This window comes from Hirundo rustica, chromosome 5 (assembly GCF_015227805.2).
Source record: "Hirundo rustica isolate bHirRus1 chromosome 5, bHirRus1.pri.v3, whole genome shotgun sequence".
NCBI classification, from domain to species: Eukaryota; Metazoa; Chordata; class Aves; order Passeriformes; family Hirundinidae; genus Hirundo; species Hirundo rustica.
The window spans coordinates 19801760-19821639 of NC_053454.1; the positions used below are offsets into that span (position 1 = coordinate 19801760).

General features: G+C 45.0%; 1 protein-coding gene and 1 long non-coding RNA gene across 2 annotated transcripts in view; one reads left to right on the forward strand and one right to left on the reverse strand.

The window, feature by feature from the left end:
* Positions 1 to 518: 518 nt before the first annotated feature.
* On the reverse strand, positions 519 to 9711 carry LOC120752897 (uncharacterized). The gene is made up of 4 exons (XR_005700872.2): positions 9592 to 9711; positions 6009 to 6183; positions 1097 to 1260; positions 519 to 634 (listed from the first exon to the last, which is right to left on the reverse strand). It is a non-coding gene; the product is annotated as an uncharacterized LOC120752897 (long non-coding RNA).
* A 2485-nt stretch (positions 9712 to 12196) lies between these two features.
* PCDH7 (protocadherin 7) overlaps positions 12197 to 19880 on the forward strand; it is a 271439-nt gene continuing 263755 nt past the window's right edge. Inside the window, 2 exon segments of the mRNA XM_058420630.1 lie at positions 12197 to 15516; positions 15518 to 16864. Of these exon segments, the coding sequence (XP_058276613.1) occupies positions 13693 to 15516; positions 15518 to 16864 (3171 nt within the window). The 5' untranslated portion in view covers positions 12197 to 13692.

The following is a 19880-nucleotide window of genomic DNA, read 5'->3' on the forward strand; positions in this document are numbered from 1 at the left end:
ATCCTGTGGGGCCTTGGCTCCCATGCCACCTTGGCGGTAGGCACAGGTGGTGCAATGCAACAAAGGCAGAGATAGAAAGGTGGACTCTGCTGAGCGGGTCACGAGATTTTATCGGAACCCCAGCGCAGGACCACATCACCTCCAGGCAGAGACCCCCCCCAGGCTGCTTGACAGCAGCTTTTAATTGGGGGTGGAACAAGGGGAGGAGACAGGGAGTCAGCAAGTCAGGGATCACTAGTGAGGAGTCACACTGGTGAATGACATTTCTATAAACCAAACATAGATAATGGGGAGGGACCTCCTCTGGTACTGACCTATCACTCGACACCATTGGAAGAACTTTCTAGCTCCAGGGGAAGGCCCTGAGATGACAGGGAGACCCCAGAGGAGGAGGAGTAGGGGATTGACACATAAATGCTGGAGGGGAGAAAAACAGGGGTACATAGGAGGAACCATTCAACAAATTAACAGTGCACAAAACACAAATTTCACACTGCAACAGTCAGTAGTATTTCTTAATCTTTTTCTCTTTATTCAGATCTACCTTTCATCCCTCTGTGTTCAAACATGGAAGCTGTCTGCTAGCAGTTATGTCCCAGAAGAGAGGTCACATAATACCAGAGTATTGTAGTTTCTGGACAAAGAGATGAAATTGTCATTAGAATATTAGTTAACTCCATGTTGGACTGCATAAAATGTGAATAAAATATTTGAGGAACTTATTCTCTAGAAGTGTCAGTTCCTTACCACTCTTATGTAAATGTATTTTAGTGTATTGCAATTTCAACAAATTTGGATAGATTTTTACATTCAGACAAAAAGCTCCTGAAAGTTAACTTCTTAAAAGCTGAAGTTCATAGTGAAATATATAAAAATACTGAAAATATTTAAATAAGATTGCCTATAAATTTCATCATGGGTAAATCTACCTTCATTATCAGATATCATTGAATCAGTCTGACATTTTTCAAAAATTTAAATATAACTTTAGACTTGTAAAGAAGTTAGAGTCCAAAACTCAGCAAAGTAATAAGCAACCACAAAAAGGGATTTATTATTTGAAGTGTCATGAAGTCATAATAGCTATCATTCTTACTTATAACTTTCAGAGGAATAAACCAAGTTAGTAACTTCTTCCAAGAATGACACAAGATGAAAACTAAAGAAGTTCTTGTCAATACTTTGTGTCCGTAAACTTTTTGAAATGGCAATAAATTAAGGATATACTCCTTAAGTTTCATTATGAGCCATGCAGTCCCCCTTAAAAAAAAAAAAAAAAAGACAGTTAGTACAAAAATGCTAAAAAGATTTTAAAAGAAAAACAAAAGTTCATAAATAAAGTACTAAAACCATCAGAAGTAGCTATGTTGATGTATTAAAATCGGAACTCCATCATGTTCCTGAAATCTGTTTTTTCGCATTTCTCCGCTATAAATTTTTTATTGAATTAGTTGACAAAATTTAAAACAAACCTAAACACTTCCCATCCTCAACTCCTTATTATTCTACTTCTAATTTTCTCATTCTGATCTATCAGTCTAGACTTCTCTAAAGTATTTGGTACAAGATTCTTCATGGAATGTGTTCATCAAGGACTTTATATTTATAAACATACACTTTCCATATACTCAGTTTTATAACACCTGGCAACTAGTAGTACCGCTTGTCATTTGGATTGACTATTGACATTCTGCATGACCCTGTTCTTGTAAGTGCCAAATCCATGTTTTCAGTGGCTTTTTTTTTTTTCTTAATCTATCTGTGTATTATTCAACTCCTTGAAACTGCAAAGTTCTTTCTGGTCAAGTATAGCTACCTTTGTTCTAGAATTATCTACTTACCTTCACTTTCATTGTCCTTCTAATATAAAGCATTCAAACATTCAAAATTACGAATTTTCAGAAGATAATGTAGATGATACATAGGTTATGCATAGACAGGCAAAAAAACATGCAGTGGAAAAATAGGCAAATATGTTCACAGTGTTATACCTTGTACTATTTAATCAGGCGTCAAGTGATTTGATAAATGCAAATCACCTTTAGATCTTATTCAAAAATTGGTAAGAAAGCATTGGTTCCACTTTTGCAGAATGTGCAGTAAACATAAAAATATGTAAAATTATAATTATTTACTTAGAGATTCCCAAATAATTTGGGTACATTGTTTCAGATCCCAACAAGATCTGTGGTGTTCAAATGAACAAAATGATCAGTGAAAGCAGTCACAAAAGAAGAGTTATTACATCTGAAATTAAATTAATCAAAAGACTACAAATTATTCTAAGCCAATAGTACAGATAACCTTCATCGCAGAATTCTGAAGAAATTAATGCATATATCTAAAGAATCTAGAACAAGAATTTTTAGTAAGGATTATCAGTTTCAAGAGGTAAAGAGAAGAAGGGAAATAGGGAAATAGATGTCTCAGTAAAATTTTTTTAATGGAACGTAAAGTTTCAAAATAAATTCTGAAACTAAAAATGAGTAATTGAACAGAATCACAGAATCATTTAGGTTAGAAAAGACCACGGAGATCATCAAGCCCAACCTTTGACTGACCATCACCTTGTCAACTAGACCATGCCTCTAAATGTCACAGCCATTTCTTGAACACCTCCATGAATGGTGACTCCACCATGTTCCTGGGCAGTCCATTCCAATGTTTAACAACCCTTTCTGATGTCCAGCCTGAACCTCTACTGACACAGTCTGACTATGCCCTCTTGTCCTGTTGCTGGCTGCCTGGGAGAAGGGACTGAACACCACCTAACTAAAACCTCCGTTCGTCCCCCCTGAGCCTCCTTTTCTGCAGGTTAAACAACCCCAGTCTTGTTCAGTATCTCAGCCACTCCTTATAGACTTTCCCCCTAGACCCTTCCCCAGCTCCACTGGCCTTCTCTGGAAATACTCCAGCCCTTCAACGTCTTTCTTGCTCTGAGGATCCCAGAACTACATACATTACTAAAGGTGTGTGCTCACCAGTGACAAGTACAGGGGGATAATCAGTTCCCTGGTCTGCTAGCCACACTACTCTCGATAAAAGAAGTACAGAGAATAGAAGTACAAAGTAAACCTAATAAAATCTACCCAAATATACTCAAGAGAAGATACTACCATGTATCAATATCTCTAATTATTTATGTTCTATTCAAGGCAAGAAATCTCACATATCTGGACTTCAGAACAGTTTTTTTGAAAATAATTACTTAAGACAGAGAAGATAAAGAATTGACTAATCAGGAGAGGACAACACGTTGTGTTAGGTGCTTGCATGATTAAATAGAAGCTTCTAAGGGTTTTTTAATGGGGTATCTTGTCATAGAGTGTTCTGATATTTAAGTTAAAAACTAGATCATAAAACCTCAGAGCACGCTGCTGAAATTTGCTGGTAAAGCAAGTCTGAAAATCATCAAAATTATAAAAACAAAAAAAGAAGACTCAGATGACTTGGTAACTTCTATAATAGAATTGAGATTACATTTAATAGTACAAAGAGCAATATAACTATATTTTAAGCTATAAACTGTGAGTTTATCACCTGAAAATAGCAGAGAAATGTTAACTTCAGTGCTTGGCACCACTAGACAGTGGTTTCAAACTAATTGGCACTGGTAATTCATCACCTTACAGTAAAACCTTCCTACCTTCTCTCTGAGTTCCCACGGGCAGCTCCTCACAACACTGACACCTCCTTTCTCCCCTCTACCTGACTGGCTAACTCCTCACACAACCACTTGACCCTTCCTCCTCACAGCACAACCAGCAAGCTCCAGCTAACCCCTCTTTTACAACTCCCCTCCTTACTGGATATAGATATGAGCTGTTAAGGGCAAGGCTGTTTCCACTCTTTAATAATTAGTACAGCTGCAACCCATCAAGAGCAAGCACCATCTCTATTCTCTTACAATCCATTCTCCCACAGAGAAAAAGAAAGATGCAACCAATCTACTAAAGAAGGACTACTAGTCATCAAAACACCATGTAACTATGAAAAATGCTAATACAGAATATTTCTGGGTTAAAGAAAAATATATTAAACACTACCACATGAAGTAGAGTACATCTTCCTGATGAAAATCATAAACCATTTTTGTCCTCCATATTATACAAGGATTCACTGAAAACATCATTAAAAATGGAGTGGAGGGAGTTGAAGGGGAAGCTCATCAGCTCAATATCAGGAATGCAGAACTTAGACCATGAAAGGAAATTGAAAAATATTGTATTATTTTGCAGAGAAAACCCCAACACTGAGAGAAATTTGCTCTGTAAACACATGAATGGGTAAAAAGAGCCTGCAGATGTTTATAAGGTATTGAACTTTAAGATTAGTATCAATATAAAAATTTTACATATACACACAAACACATATTTTAAAGATATGTTTTTCATGCAACATGAGTTCTTGCACTAATGGAGGACAGAACTCAGTGCCCAAGAATGCCAGTTTATTCTGAGTCAGAAAGATGATCTCTGGGGTCAGCAAAATAACATTTGCATCAAGCGTTTTAATGGCATTTATTTTAATTCAAATGCACATAATTTTATTTTTTCACTCATCTGCTTAAGATCTACATGAATGCTTTAAATATCATTCACTCACTAGGTGCCTAATGCAAAGCTTATTTAGTCGAAGTGCTTCCATTGACTTCTGTATGCTTTGGATTAGATTCTATATCCTTACCCGTAGCCAGCTGCTGCAGGCTGCAGTTTTATCACAATATTAGAGTGCTTTTCTCTTTCCCCCATGATCTTAAGAGGGAAAGAAAGAGGTATACTTTGGCTTGCCCTGTCTGTTCTTTAATGTGCTTAGATTGCAGTTATTTCCTGCTGAGCCCTGGATGAGGTTTAGTTTGTTGAAGAGCAACTTTTTAATCATCTCACAAAATGAATGAACTAGAAGGTATGTCAGGTTTCTATCAGAAGATGAAAAATGTAGAAACTTATCAGTACCTCTCTTCCTCTAGATATATTGTAGGTCATAAAAACCCACTCTCTACAGTATTTATTACCCTTATAAAGGACACTAAAAATGCAATAATGCAGAGGATGATCACCAAGAAACTTTGCAAAACAGCTAAAGCAGATATAAAAATATGGCTGTCTCTGCATGGCAAAAAAGTGCAAATGAGACATCAGGAGGACAGATGATTTCAATGTCAGGCTATGTAATCTTCCTCACAGGAAGGGTGGCTACAACCCCTTCATTCTTATTTTGGAGAGTTCAGGTAGCAGTGCAAAATATTTTAGAAGCAAAGCTGATCAGGTGTGTTCCAGTGCTTAACAGCCTGAATACATATTTGGCTACTCCTATTGGTTCTAAAAGGATCCTGGTTTAGGGTGATAGAACCAAGGCCTTCTTCAGCTTCTCACTGCCATTTTGGTCAAATAACAAAGGTGTCCACTAGACCTGTACAGTATATGCATGAATATATAAGTTTATGTTGTAATGTAGTTCAGGGAAAGGCACAGAGGACTCCACTTCTTCATACTTTCTCTTGCTCATCATTAACAGTTGATGGTAGCAGGTGAAAAGCCCTTCCCTTTTCCTCTCTGATAGGATCAAACAATGAATTAAGGGAAAACTTTTTCTGCTTCCCCACTGTACAGCTGAATAGGGTTTATAGCAACATAACCTCTAAGGATTCTAATGATGCACTTTTCATGAAAAGAAATGACAAGCCTAACGTTATAAAATACCTAGTAAAGAAGTTTTAAACATTGCAGAAAAAAGCCAGATAGCCTGTCCAATAAGTAATCAACAGCTTGATCCCATTCTATATTTCTTTCTTTGCCACCATGTATATTTCGCTAACATAGAACGAATGTCTTCTATACCCTGCTTGTTCTAAGCAACTATTACTTTTTTTTTTTTTCTGCCAGAGAGCAGCAATTGTTTTGATAAAGCAGACAGAAATATTAAAGCTCCCAACTAAGTGAGTACATGTGTAGACTTATAAATTTCATTTTAGATATAGTCAATAAAATATATTGGCATTGACTTACAGAAAGGAATCGAGCTGCACAGCATTCAGTTATCCATAACAGTGCTTGAATTATAATATCAGAGGTTCTTCTTCAGAACTTCTCAGTTGCCATCTTGCTTGAGTATTTTATCTTCTGCTCAACAGGCACCTGACACAGTGCAATAATGAAGACATGCCAGGTCTTTTATGCTCTCCTGAATTATATTAAAAATAAATTAAAGCTGCACAGGATGCACTAAGAATATTAGACAAAATATTTTATGCTCTCGTGATTTTCATTTAAAAATGAAAGAAAACTTGAGTTCACAGAAAAAATTATCTGTAACATCCTAAAAACAAAACAAAACAAAAACTGTAAAAAATGTAGAGCACAGAACTGATAAATCACATTAAGTCAAGAAGTCTTCAAGAGTACATTGAGGCAAAATGATTTAACAAAGTCCGTGTACTCAGTTTGGTATATAAAGGATATATGACAGAAGTGAGAGGACAAGCTTAAAAGCATTGTATTTCAATATATCTATAACAGTTTAGTATATTTTACTGCGATCCATCAAATTTAATGACACAAGATTTTCTTGGTGTGTAGTTCTCTGGAATACAAACCTGTTTTAAAGGATTCAGAAAGAATTCTTTGACTTTCCAGCAATCCACCAAATAAAGCAGAAATTATTACCACATACTTAAAGACAAATCGCGATGTGAATCCAGAATATATTAAAATAACATAAAGCAATGCAAAACTGTCGTCTAATGAACCTAATCTGGAAAGAGTAAATTTTTTTACTGGTTTTCCTGGGTGACTGAACAGGTCATTGCACTTCTTTTTATCTCATTGGGATAATTTACAAAGTGCTGTGAGACCTTCAGTGTGCTCACTGTTGATATCCACCTTGGAAACATTGCATTTTTTAAAAAATCCCTAAATTATTTCCCAAAGTGACTATGCTGTTCTTTGCTAGCGTATATACATATCAACTGTACACATTTAATATTTTCAGTGACAATGAACATATTTTTCTTTCTTTGGCAGTGCTACCTGGTTCTCATACATTTCATTTAAATTAAGTCCAGCTTTAATTATCTCTCCTGGATGTCTCATTGTATCTCTTTTTGTAGAGTATGTACTAATGACTCATAATTTTGTTCTATTTTTGTAGGAATTCATGAAAGCTAATCCTAATTTTTTCTATAGTTTATTTTGCATTAAGAGAACATGAACAACAGTTTAATTTAAAAATTATTCTATAAAATAGTGGGGTTGGATGCAGCACTCATTTATATCCCTGCAAATCCAGAAAAGTTAGCAGTTGCATATGAAACAAGTTTAACAAAAATATGCCTCGCCTCATAAAAATTCATAGGAATTTTTAAAGACCTTTCATTAATTTTCCTTCTGATTTTAAGCATATTCTGTCTGTCATTTCTGCATGATTATGAGTGGGTTAGATTTTTTTTTTGTCAACATTTGGGGGGGAAAAAAAAAAAGTCTGTAAAAGGCCTTCAAGAAAGAAAGAAAGAAAGAAAGAAAGAAAGAAAGAAAGAAAGAAAGAAAGAGAAAGAAAGAAAGAAAGAAAGGAGAAAGAGAGAGAATGAAAGATCTCAATAATTGTGATTTGTAAGGAATATATACGTACTTCAAAAATCTTAGTAAACTGAATCATTATCTCTTTGGCTAAACATTAATTTTCATCACTCTATAAATGTGAGAACTCAGAAATGCTGATGGAATCATGCATCTGCAAGAACCTTTCACTTTGAACAGACTTCAGATATGAGTTTAAGAATGAACAATTATAATCATGCGAGATTTAACCACTGTTATCCAACACAGATTAATTCTGCTCTGTCAGTAATTTTTATGGTGCATAATCTAGCTCAAAATTCTCAAAGAGAGTAAAAGAGAGAGGATTTAAACAAAGTAACTGGTTTCATGCTTAGCTAGCATTCAGTTAAATAAGCACAGATGTGGGTTTTATCTGCTTAAAAGTAAATCTGTGGTTTTCTTATTTAAACTCTTACGTTTAAACGTCCATCAGAAAGGCTGTTGCCGCAATGAATAATTTAATCACTGCTGCCTATTACATGCTACCACACAGCAGGCATATTTGCAAAGCTGTGAAAGACCCTGGCCAAGTGTCAGCGCTCCCTGCAACTCAGCCGGCCTCCAGCATATTCGCTGCGAGGAACTCGGGGAGCTCCGATGCGGCCAGAGGACACTTGTGGTAGGGAAGGGAGCGAAGAGGTCACAACAGAATTGCACCAGATCAGCAAGACACTTCGGAGAGATTAAAGGTCACCGTGGGCTCCGAGCTGCTGTGGTGTCATTTCAGCTGCTTGTCCCTTGGTGGAGTTCTTGAGTTAGTTTCGCCTTTCCGTCAAATAGCTTTAAATGCTTCGTGTGGGGGTTCTGTCCTTGTTTTTACCCTGCTTTCGTATTTTCTGTCATGTTTACTGTACCTAATCGTTTCCACGTATTACTATGAATATGTTACTTTCAAGGCAATATGTGTTTTTTTTCCCTTCTGAAACTTCTTTTTCGTTTGTGAGTGCAAATAGTAATATGCAGTATGCATTTGTTAATGTACAGTGTGGTATGGATATGTAAATAACCTGTCTCTCTTTAACCAGAGACTGATTCCCACTGCAGATCCCAGAAGTAATTTTCCAGTGAGAGCCACTGACATTCCTAAACTGTGAAAACCAAATTGTCGTGGGCTGAAAGCGCCAACTACGGACTCGAGTTCGGCTGCTGGCGGTAGAAGCCGGGCTCAGCCAACACATGACGATAAACCAGCCATTAATTATATCTGCATATTTTAACGATGACCCCTGTCTTTCCAATCAACAACTACAACAACGACAACAAAGCCCCAGTGCAGAGCATCGGGAGCTTGGGGGATGCAGAGGACCGGGGAAGCTCCCAGGCTGCTTTAGGCTTTCCCCACGTACAGCAGGTTGCGATTGTCAGCAAGACGGATTCCTTCCCACACGCAAGATGCCACTTCGGTGGCCTTATCAGATGTTCCCTTTAAGGACACAAGCTCCTATTTCCCCTCTGTATATCACCAACATCTCGGACTATTTTATTTATTACAGACGATTACATTTGTGATCCCTCTTCCCACTTGATCTCACCAGATCAGGAGGACAAATGCCGTGTCGTGTCTGAGCGCGTCTGGGCGTCTGTGTGCATCGAGAGGGGGGGCAGCGGGCGGGGGGGAGTTACACTGCGCAACAGATTTGCCCGAGAGGGTCAAACCTCCCCCGCACGAAACAGCCGGGCTTGCTCCTACCGACACCCAGGCATCTGTGGGTGCTCGGGCCGCGGGACCGGGAGTCTGCGGTGCCGGGGAGGCGGAGGAGGGTGCGGCGATAATTCTACTCTCTCCCAGCTCGAACGAGTGGGATGCGGGAGGGGCGCGGGGGACACACGGCCAGCACAGTCCCGTCCTCCCCCCGGCAGCCGGGACACGTGGACCGGGAAGAGCGCGGCCATCCACCATGCAGCGCACGTCGGATCCATTTCCCACGCCGGCCGCCTGCCCTGGGGGAGGAGGGGAGGGAGGAAGGGAGAATGATAGAAAAGGGGGGGCCGTTACCTCTGCTCCGAAAGAGGAACCAATCCACTGTGAAGGACGCAGCACTCCCGAGCAGGAAAGACATTGCACATTCAGAGAGAGATTGCATGTGAAGACACTGCAAAAAAAGAAAGAAAGGGGGGGAGGGCGGGGGGGGGGGGACGGGGGACGACACGGACGGGGGACGACGGACTAGGGGGCTCAGACCGCGTGTGAAAGGCATAGTGTGTGTAAGAGGCCAGCGAGGGTAGGAAGGGAAGGGGGAGCAATTGCACACGGCAAGAGAAAGAAATCACTCATCCGCTTGAAAGAGGCACTCACAAGCAGACCGTAGTAGAAACAACGGGGAAGGAGACGCAGGCAAGAGGCGAGCGTCCATGCCGTGCAATAGCCCGGAATCCGATTAAAGTTTATGGCGGGGAGGTTAAAAACGCTCTCATCCCGCCCCTTCCCTGGCGAATACATTAAGTTTCCTGGCTGCGTTTAAAAAACACAAAGGGACAGGAACAGCGGGAGCTGCTGTTCGCAGTTGGATTCCCAGTGTAGGGAGCCAGTGCAATGCAGTATGCTGGTATTCCTACGTACCGGCATGTGTGGATCTTACACTGTGAGCAAAATTTCCTCCTCACGGAGCTCCAGAACGGCGAGGAGGAATTTTGATAAATTCAAGTTGCTTGGCAAATATAATAGGGATTTGGTACTAATCCTACTTAACCCGCTGCGAAGATGCTGCGCTGCCGAACCCCCCTCCTCCGTCCGGGACTGCGGCGGTGAGCACTGAGCCTGCGCCGAGTTGGGCTTTCTCGCTGATGCTGCAGATAGAAAGCTGAGTGTCTCCAGCACCGGCGGGGGAGGGTTTTCGTGTTCTGGCGAGGAGAGCGGCCGGGGCCGGTGCCAGGGCCGGAGGAGGCGCCGGAGGAGCAGCCCTGCAGGCCCCCGGAGAAGGGAGCAGCCCCTCCTCCCTAGCGCCGACTTCATGCGGCGCGGCTCTGCCCCTCTGTGTCTCTGGACTCCTCAAGGAAAGAGGTGGCAACCTTCCCTCCCTCCTACAATCACTCACCGCCCCAAATGACAAAGGCACGCTGTGACCGTTGCTTTGAACCACCTCAACATATCCGGCCGCTTTTCGCTGAAATACATCATCGCGATGAAAGAGACATTTCACTACACTCGCCTGCATGCGTTTTTATTCAAAAGAGCCATCTATAACGAGGAATGCGCACACATACGCATAGAGAACGCGCAACAACTTGCTTTCCCACATGTGTTCACAGAGCAGAAAGAGCAGCTGGATCCCTGCCTTCCCCCCGCTGCGCGCACGCACACACACGAGCACACACATGCACCCGCACACACACGTGCACACGCACACCGCCGCACACACACACACCCGCACAGCCTCGTCCTCTCCCCAGTGGCTGCCCCACGCTTGTCTGCCCCCGGAGTCTCGCTCTTTTCCCCACGGGCTCCGAGAGAGGACAGGTAAGGAGCCAGGCATCACTAAGGGTAGGGCGGGAGCACACAAAAGCCATATGCGATTAAATGGCTCAAAGTCAAAAGGAGACGCGAACTAGGGACGTCAGAATAAGCAAAGTTGAGCCGGAGAGCTTTACCATTAAAGTTTATTTCTCACTTACCCAGGTAGGTGACGCTACATTTTAGCAATCATCGAAGCAGCAAGTCTCTGTTCGGAAATAAATCTGTTACTTCTTACATGTTTTTATTCTACTAACCCTCTCGTTCCTTTCCCGAACATCTTCTCGGAGGGATTTATTTTTTTTTTTTTTTTTCCCTCCTATGATACTCACAAACGTGCTGAAAAGATACATTCAAAGCATAGTAATAGGAAGAACACGATCACAAAGACCGAGAAGCTGAAACAGTACTGGGAGACAGGACGAAAGTCTGAAATCTAAGGCAGTCCCCCTTCCTCCCTGGAGTTTTATGCAGTTACAGTGACTGCAGCAATTTCACAAAAGCACCGACACAACAGGGGAAGGTGGGAATCTGGGAAACGAGTTTCCTTACCAGCTTGATTCCGCAAAAGGCAGAATAGAAGAAAAGAAAGCCGAACAAACATTTGCTTTAAAAATCGTTGCTCGATTCACAGTCTATAGCGGACGTGGGGAGGGAAAGGGTAGGAGAAAACCACTATAGATCACGGGTTTGAGAACGCAACCGAAACAAAAATCGGGCGTGAAATGAGGATCGTTTTTGAGGACTGAACTGGTGTTTTGTGATGAGCAGCTATCCCACTTGCAGCACTAGCAGCAGAGACAGAGGGTAAGACTGAGCTTTCTGGAGTGCAGCGCTTGACTCGTCCTCCCTCCTCCTCCTCCTCCCTCCCTCCCTCCCTCCCTCCCTCCCGCCCTCCCTCTCTCTCTCGCTCTCTCGCTCTCTCTCTGCTCTCCCTCTTTCTCTCTCTCCCTCTCTCTTTCTGTGTGTATGTAGCGCAGGCAGCTCTGCTGCTGCAGCGTCAGGGAAGAGCTACCGAGAGAGGCTTCAGCAGCTCCCTCCACTTTGGGCAAACTTGCCGGTTTACCGCCTTTTTGGTTTTTTCCTTGCTTTTTTTTTTTTTTTTCTTTTTTTTTTTTTTTTTTTTTTTTTTTTCCTTACGAGTGGGAAGCTTCTCAATTGCCATTCAACATTTTAAAGCACAAGCCGCTCTGCCGTGAAAGCGCCTGATCCACGCTTCTCTGAAAGACACAGGAGGGAATACACATTTGCAGATTTCACCCACTGTGGCGGTGCAGATCACAGGAAACAACTGACTGATACAATTTTATTTGCAAATAGAACTCTGGTGATTTTTTTTTTTTTTTTTAATCGCGTCGCGGCTCTTTTCCCCTCCCTTTTGCCATTCCGCTTTATATGGATGTAATTCAGAATCTGTGTTAATTCACATGGGGGATCCAGTTACATCTTGTTCCGCTCCGGGTATAATTACGAGAGACCAATAATCGCCTTTGGACACATAGTTTTGTTGCTAACCTTTGAACTGAAAGGATCAAGTTCAGATCTGGTTACCTGCATTGGGACGGGAAGGAAGAGGAGAGAGAGAGAGAGAGAGAGAGAGAGAGAGAGAGAGAGAGAGACTGCAATCTCATTTGTGAATCGCTCTCAGTGCTGCAGATCCAGATTGCTATAACACATGCAGTGCAAATGCAGGTAAGGCACACACACAAACTGCGGATGCAAAAACAAACTTGGGACTGTTGTGTGTCTATGTTCTTATCTCCAGCCTTGCAAATTCTGGGCAAACGGCTTCTGCAGTTTCTGTATCGTTGCTTTGTGACTAATGACCTTGCGCAGAGTTGTTAAAAAAAAAAAAAAATCCTCTCCGGAGAAAGAGCTGAACATTTTAGGGGATCTGTGAAGATGGATTTGGGTGCTTTTCTGCCAGCCAAAGGGGATATTCTGTGGACTGCACTGTAATACTCGGGGTTCTTCTCCTATCAGCTGTGCAGCTACCGACATTATTGGGATTTTTTTTTTTTTTTTTTTTTTTTAAAGAACTGCCCATTACTAAGAGGATTTGGAGTTTTCGCGGACCCAAGCCCTTTGAATAAAGCGAATCACATTTTTTTTTTTCCTCTGTGTGTGCAGAGAGGGGGAAGAATAAAGCTAATGCCTTGGTCGTAAACGGCTGGGGGAGAGAGAGAGAGAGAGAGAGAGAGAGAGAAAAGAGAGAGAGAGTGTGAATTGTAGTTAACTCTAGTGTTGAAGACGACGACCTGGGGGGGCTTCGAATCGTACAGTATTGCTCCTGCTTTTATTGCAAACCTTGCAAAGTGATTACAGTAAAATCAGAGAGGAGGAGGAGGAGAGGGGGAGGAGGAGGAAAATCCCATCCTATCTACTGAGATGAATCTTTAAAAAGCAAAATACACTGTCCCGTGAACAGTGAGTATATCGCAACTGGAAGGCAGGGAGAGCAGCAGAGGAGCCAGCGGCAGGGTTTTGACCACCAATTACACCAGTCATGAGACAATAAGTTTTCAGAAATAGAAGGATTTTATAATTGATCACCTGGACTCTCAGCCGCTCTGTTGGCTTATCAGGGGAGTTTACTGGGGGGCAGCTGGGAGTGAAAGGAGGGCGGGGGGTTTCGGTACGAGGAAGATGAGGAAGATGCGGACCCTCCTTCGCTTTGTGCATTGCTGCTGCTGCTGTTTCTTGCTCCTCTTGCCTCCGCCGCTCTGGGTCAGCCTGGCAGCGGCTAAGCAGCTCCTCAAGTACCGGCTGGCCGAGGAGGGACCCGCCGACATCCGCATCGGCAACGTGGCTTCCGACCTGGGGATCGTGACGGGCTCCGGAGAGGTGACATTCAGCCTGGAGTCGGGCTCCGACTATCTCAAGATCGATAACATGACCGGGGAGCTGAGCACCACAGAGCGGCGCATCGACCGCGAAAAGCTGCCGCAGTGCCAGATGATATTCGACGAGAACGAGTGCTTCTTGGACTTCGAGGTGTCGGTCATCGGCCCCTCGCAGAGCTGGGTGGACCTCTTCGAGGGCCGGGTCATCATTCTGGACATCAACGACAACACCCCCACCTTCCCTTCTCCCGTCCTCACGCTCACCGTGGAGGAGAACCGGCCCGTGGGGACCCTCTACCTGCTCCCCACCGCCACCGACAGGGACTTCGGCCGCAACGGCATCGAGCGCTACGAGCTGCTGCAGGAGCCCGGCGGGGACGGCGGCCGGCGCGGCGGCGGGGGCGGCTCGGCCGCGGCGGCCCCCGAGAGCGCCCCCTTCCCCGGCGGCAGCAAGCGGCGGCAGGAGGCGGAGGCGGCGGCCCGCAGCAGCGTCTTCGAGCTGCAGGTGGCCGACACCCTGGACGGGGAGAAGCAGCCGCAGCTGATTGTCAAGGGGGCGCTGGACCGGGAGCAGAGGGACTCCTACGAGCTCAGCCTCCGCGTGCGGGACGGCGGCGACCCGGCACGGTCCTCTCAGGCCATCCTGAGGGTGCTGATCACCGACGTGAACGACAACAGCCCCCGCTTCGAGAAGAGCGTCTATGAGGCGGACCTGGCGGAGAACAGCAGCCCTGGGACCCCGATCCTGCAGCTTCGAGCCACCGACCTGGACGTGGGAGTGAATGGGCAGATCGAATACGTCTTCGGGGCGGCCACTGAGTCCGTCAGGCGTCTACTGCGGCTGGACGAGACCTCGGGCTGGCTCAGCGTCTTACATCGCATTGACAGGGAGGAGGTGAACCAACTCCGCTTCACCGTCATGGCCCGCGACCGGGGACAGCCCCCCAAGACGGACAAGGCCACCGTCGTGCTGAACATCCGGGATGAAAATGACAACGTCCCCACCATCGACATCCGGAAAATCGGGCGCATCCCTCTCCGGGACGGGGTGGCAAGCGTGGCCGAGGATGTGCTGGTGGACACCCCCATTGCCTTGGTGCAGGTGTCAGATCGAGACCAAGGTGAAAATGGTGTGGTGACCTGCACCGTGGTGGGCGATGTGCCCTTCCAGCTCAAACCGGCCAGTGAGGGTGAAGGGGAGCCACAGAATAAGCGCAAGTATTTCCTCCACACCTCGGCCCCTCTGGATTATGAAGCTGTCCGTGACTACAACGTGGTGATTGTGGCCGTGGACTCAGGCAGCCCCAGCTTGTCCAGCAACAACTCCCTGCTCGTGCGGGTCGGGGACACTAATGACAACCCTCCCATGTTCAGTCAGGCCGTGCTGGAGGTCTCCTTTCCAGAGAACAACTTGCCTGGTGAGAGGGTGGCCACAGTGGTTGCCACAGATGCGGACAGTGGTAAGAATGCTGAGATCACGTATTCCTTGGAGGCCTCACCCCTCTCCTCAGAGGCACCAGGTAGCATCTTCAGCATTGACCCTGACTCTGGGGATGTGTCGGTGCAGGCAGTGCTGGACCGTGAGCAACGTGACACCTATGAATTTCAGGTGACGGCACGGGACAAGGGGGGTGCCATCGCTGCAGGGCTCCACCACAGTGGTGGTGCGAGTGTCGGACCGCAATGACAATGAGCCGCGCTTCATGCAGGATGTGTTCACCTTCTATGTGAAAGAAAACCTGCAGCCCAACAGCCCTGTGGGCATGGTGACTGTGATGGACTTTGACAAGGGCCGCAATGCCGAGCTCAGCCTCTCCATCCAGCCCGGAGACCATGACCAGGCAGCTGGCATCTTCTCCATCGAGAATGACACTGGAACAATTTTCTCCACTGTCTCTTTTGACCGTGAGCAGCAGACCAGCTATACCTTTAAGGTGAAGGCAGTGGACGGGGGTGAGCCACCACGCTCTGCCACAGCCACCGTGTCTCTCTTTGTGATGGATGAGAATGACAATGCACCCACTGTCACCTTCCCCAGCAACAGCTCCTACACCGTGCTGCCACCCTCCAGCAACATGCGCACTGTGGTGGCCACAGTAGTTGCCACTGATGCTGACACTGGGCTCAACGCTGACCTCAACTACAGCATTGTTGGGGGCAACCCCTTCAAACTCTTTGAAATAGACCCAGCCAGTGGTGTGGTGTCACTGGTGGGCAAGTTGGCCCCCAAGCACTATGGCCTGCACCGGCTGATTGTGCAGGTGAATGACAGTGGGCAGCCACCCCAGTCCACCACTGCCCTGCTCCATGTCTTTGTCAATGAGAGTCTGTCCAACGCCACTGTGGTGGAGAGCCAGGTGGCCCGCAGCCTTCACACCCCACTGGCCCAGGATATTGCTGGTGATCCCAGCTATGAGCTGAGCAAGCAGCGGCTTAGCATAGTCATTGGTGTGGTGGCTGGCATCATGACCGTCATCCTTCTTATCCTGGTGGTGGTCATGGCCCGCTACTGCCGATCCAAGGGCAAGCATGGCTACGAGGCTGGCAAGAAAGACCATGAGGATTTCTTCACCCCCCAGCAGCATGACAAGGCCAAGAAGCCCAAGAAGGACAAGAAAGGCAAGAAGGGCAAACAGCCCCTCTACAGCAGCATTGTCACTGTTGAGGCTTCCAAGCCCAACGGGCAGCGCTACGACAGTGTCAACGAGAAGCTCTCGGATAGCCCTGGCATAGGCCGATATCGCTCGGTCAATGGTGGCCCAGGCAGCCCCGACCTGGCCAGGCACTACAAGTCAAGCTCACCTCTGCCCACCGTCCAGCTGCACCCACAGTCTCCCACTGCTGGCAAAAAGCACCAGGCTGTGCAGGACCTGCCCCCAGCCAACACCTTCGTGGGTGCTGGTGACAACATCTCCATCGGCTCGGACCATTGCTCCGAGTACAGCTGCCAGGCCAGCAGCAAGTACAGCAAGCAGGTAAGAGCGCTGCACCCCGCGGGCCCCAACACGCACACAGACACACACACACACACACACAGAGCGGTGAGGGAGCCGGCATGCTCGTCCCCCCGCCTCCACACTGGCACAGGCATACACCCCGTCAGGTTCAGTGACCCGTTCACTCTGGTGCCCCCGCCCCCCTCCCTCCAGGCAGTCAGGTGCACAGACCAACACGCGGCACGAAGGAAGGACAGTAGACATCTTTACTGCTATTACTGTATTTTTTTATCGTTCCCTCCGCTTATCAGATCCGGCAGCCAACCAGCCCGTCCCTGCAGCCGGACGGCGTTGCCCGGCCGCAGGCGCAGCGGCAGGCGGCCGCGGAGGCCGGGGTTCTGTCGCCAGTCCCGACAGCGAACTGTAAGGCAGCCTGAGTTGTCTCTATCAGCCAAACCCGGCGGTTTTGGGGGGGGTCGAGGGGAGATCAGGACCCCCTACCAGGCGGAGCCGCCATCCCCTCCCGCCCCGGGCCCCGCCTCCATCAGCCTGTCCCGGCGCTTCCCCCGCGGCGATGCTTTCCCGGCCTTAGGAACGTGTCAGCTCCGGCTGAGGAGGGAAGTTTCGGCTCGGCAGCCAGTTGTTTCGGGGAAAGGGGGTCGCTGCCTGCCTGCAGCGTTCCTAAAGCAGTGGGTGAGAGTGGATTTGCAGCCGCCGCGCTGAAGCGTTAATGGCTGTAATTACCGGGTCTTTCATTAGGACTAAAATGCTTAAATAATCTACACAGCCTATCTGCGCTCTAATTTACACCACAGAGATTTGCAGTCATTGCAGCGGTTGCTCTGAATACACATAAGCGTTAGTGAGTTTAGAATGGCACTTCAGTATGTAATGTTTTCATTGGTTTTTTTTGTTTGTTTGTTTGTTTGTGTGGTTTTTTGTTTTGTTTTTGTTTTTTTTTTTTTTTGAATGCCCCTCTTGCCTATTTCATGAAATTTCATTCACGCTGAGAGGCCCTAATTTGCTCGCCCAGCTGCCGCGTAGCTGTGTTTGTAGTGTGACTGCCGTGAGACCTCTCGGAGCGAAATGTGCCTTCGGGGTGCCACGAGTGGCTGGCTCTGGTCTCGACTGTGTTGGCGGGTCTCAGTTCAGTGACACTCCGATAGCCTAAAACTGGTGATCTTAGCGACAGTCTTTGCAGTCCTTGAAATAAGACAGGGATAGCATAGAGGGGAATCAAGCCTCTTCAGTGAAGGCTTCCGTTTATTTTATAAGACATATATACCTTTAACACAGGGTCCCTCTCTTTGGGGGGTATACTTTTTGGGTGATAGTACGTATCTGTAATATCCTGTTTTCTCAACTACAACGCATGTTACATAAGAAACCAGAGGCAAATGATGCTGATTCATGTAACTACATATCCAAGTCTGGAAGAGGGAAATTCTGACTAGTTTGACAAAAATGCTTCCTTTTCCACTTATTAACATGAAAATATGATGACAGTTTTTTATACTTTGAAATGTTTGCTAGCTTACTGAAACTGAAGTTTTACAAGTGTTGCCATTATTTGCATTCTGCACAGAAATACTTAAAATACAGTAGCATATGACAAATTGTGAGCCACCCCCTCCAGTCTTTCAGGTCACCAAAAGAATGTGATTGTACTATCCACCTGTGCTTTCGTATATGTGGTTTTGCATGTGATACAGACTGGTAGAACGTTTGACACTGCAGTTTCTGTGTGATACATTTCATTAACGCTCTCCTAGATAGTACATCACAATTTCAGCTTGAGAATAGTGTGTATGACATACACATTACTAAGTTCTTTATCTTCCATCTCCTAAGGCTTATTAAGCAAGGTAGATTATGCCATTTTAGCAAACACTGGAATAAAAGTAGCAGTAGAATATATGCTAATCAGATTCCACTTCTTTCTTGATGCCACAATTCATCTAAACATATGGATTATATTCTGTTAAAGTGTCATTTAATTTCAGTGTAGCAGAATGATTTGCATTCTAAGTGTGAGAATGGTAAAAGAATACACATTACAAATTACTGTTTTGCTTGATAACCCCCCCCCCAATTTATTTAAGATTATAATACAGAAATATATTTTGAATTAGTTAATATTTTCCAAGGATTTCTTTTGATATAAAATATATGAGAAAACTTAATAGAAGATAATGGCTTTATTGCACTTCTACGAAGAAGTGCAACTTGAATTGTTCCATTACATGCTGTTTGCTACAAACCAGTTTCTCAGTGTTGACAGTTCTCTTGTGTTAAATATTTACCCTGTTATGAATGTTCACTTATTCATGTAGTTTATAGCCAGTATTATAATGCCTTATCTATTTATTTTTAAATACATAGAGAGTATTTTCACACTTGTAAAGCATGCATATAAATTGGAAATTGTCCAAGAAAACAAGAAAGGTAGTGTTAACAACAGACTTTATGGGAGACTCTATCATCCACAAACCCTCTGTTACTACTTTCCTATGTGCACTTGCCAGCTTGTTGCTGAGTGACATTTGTATACTTTTGTTCATTTTACATAGTAGTGAGGACATTAAGACTTACTTGCATATGTACACTTTTCACTTCTCAGACATTGAGAATGCAGTATTTCTCAGTTTAGCAAGCAAAACAACTGAGGATTTTAAACACCCAAGCCACATGGAGCTCTTGTTCAGCACAATTCTGTCACCAAGGAGAGAAATGTGAAGCAGGTGCAGATAAAGGGTTCTGATGGAGTGTGTATCAGATTGTTTCATAGTTCTGCTGTACGTGTGGAACAGAACCAATAGCATAATGGTGTGACTGTGGTAGGGACACTACTTGAAATCTCTGAGACTGCCTTTATTTACTCATTGTCAGTTCCCTTTGTTCTAAGGAGACATGAGACAGCGTATAAAATTTTAGAACAAATAAGTAGACACAGCAGAACATACCTGCTGGAGATGAGAGTGATGCTAATTTCCCATTAGTGTAATTAGAATTGGTAACTGATACTTTCCTATATCTACAATACAGCAGTCAGGAA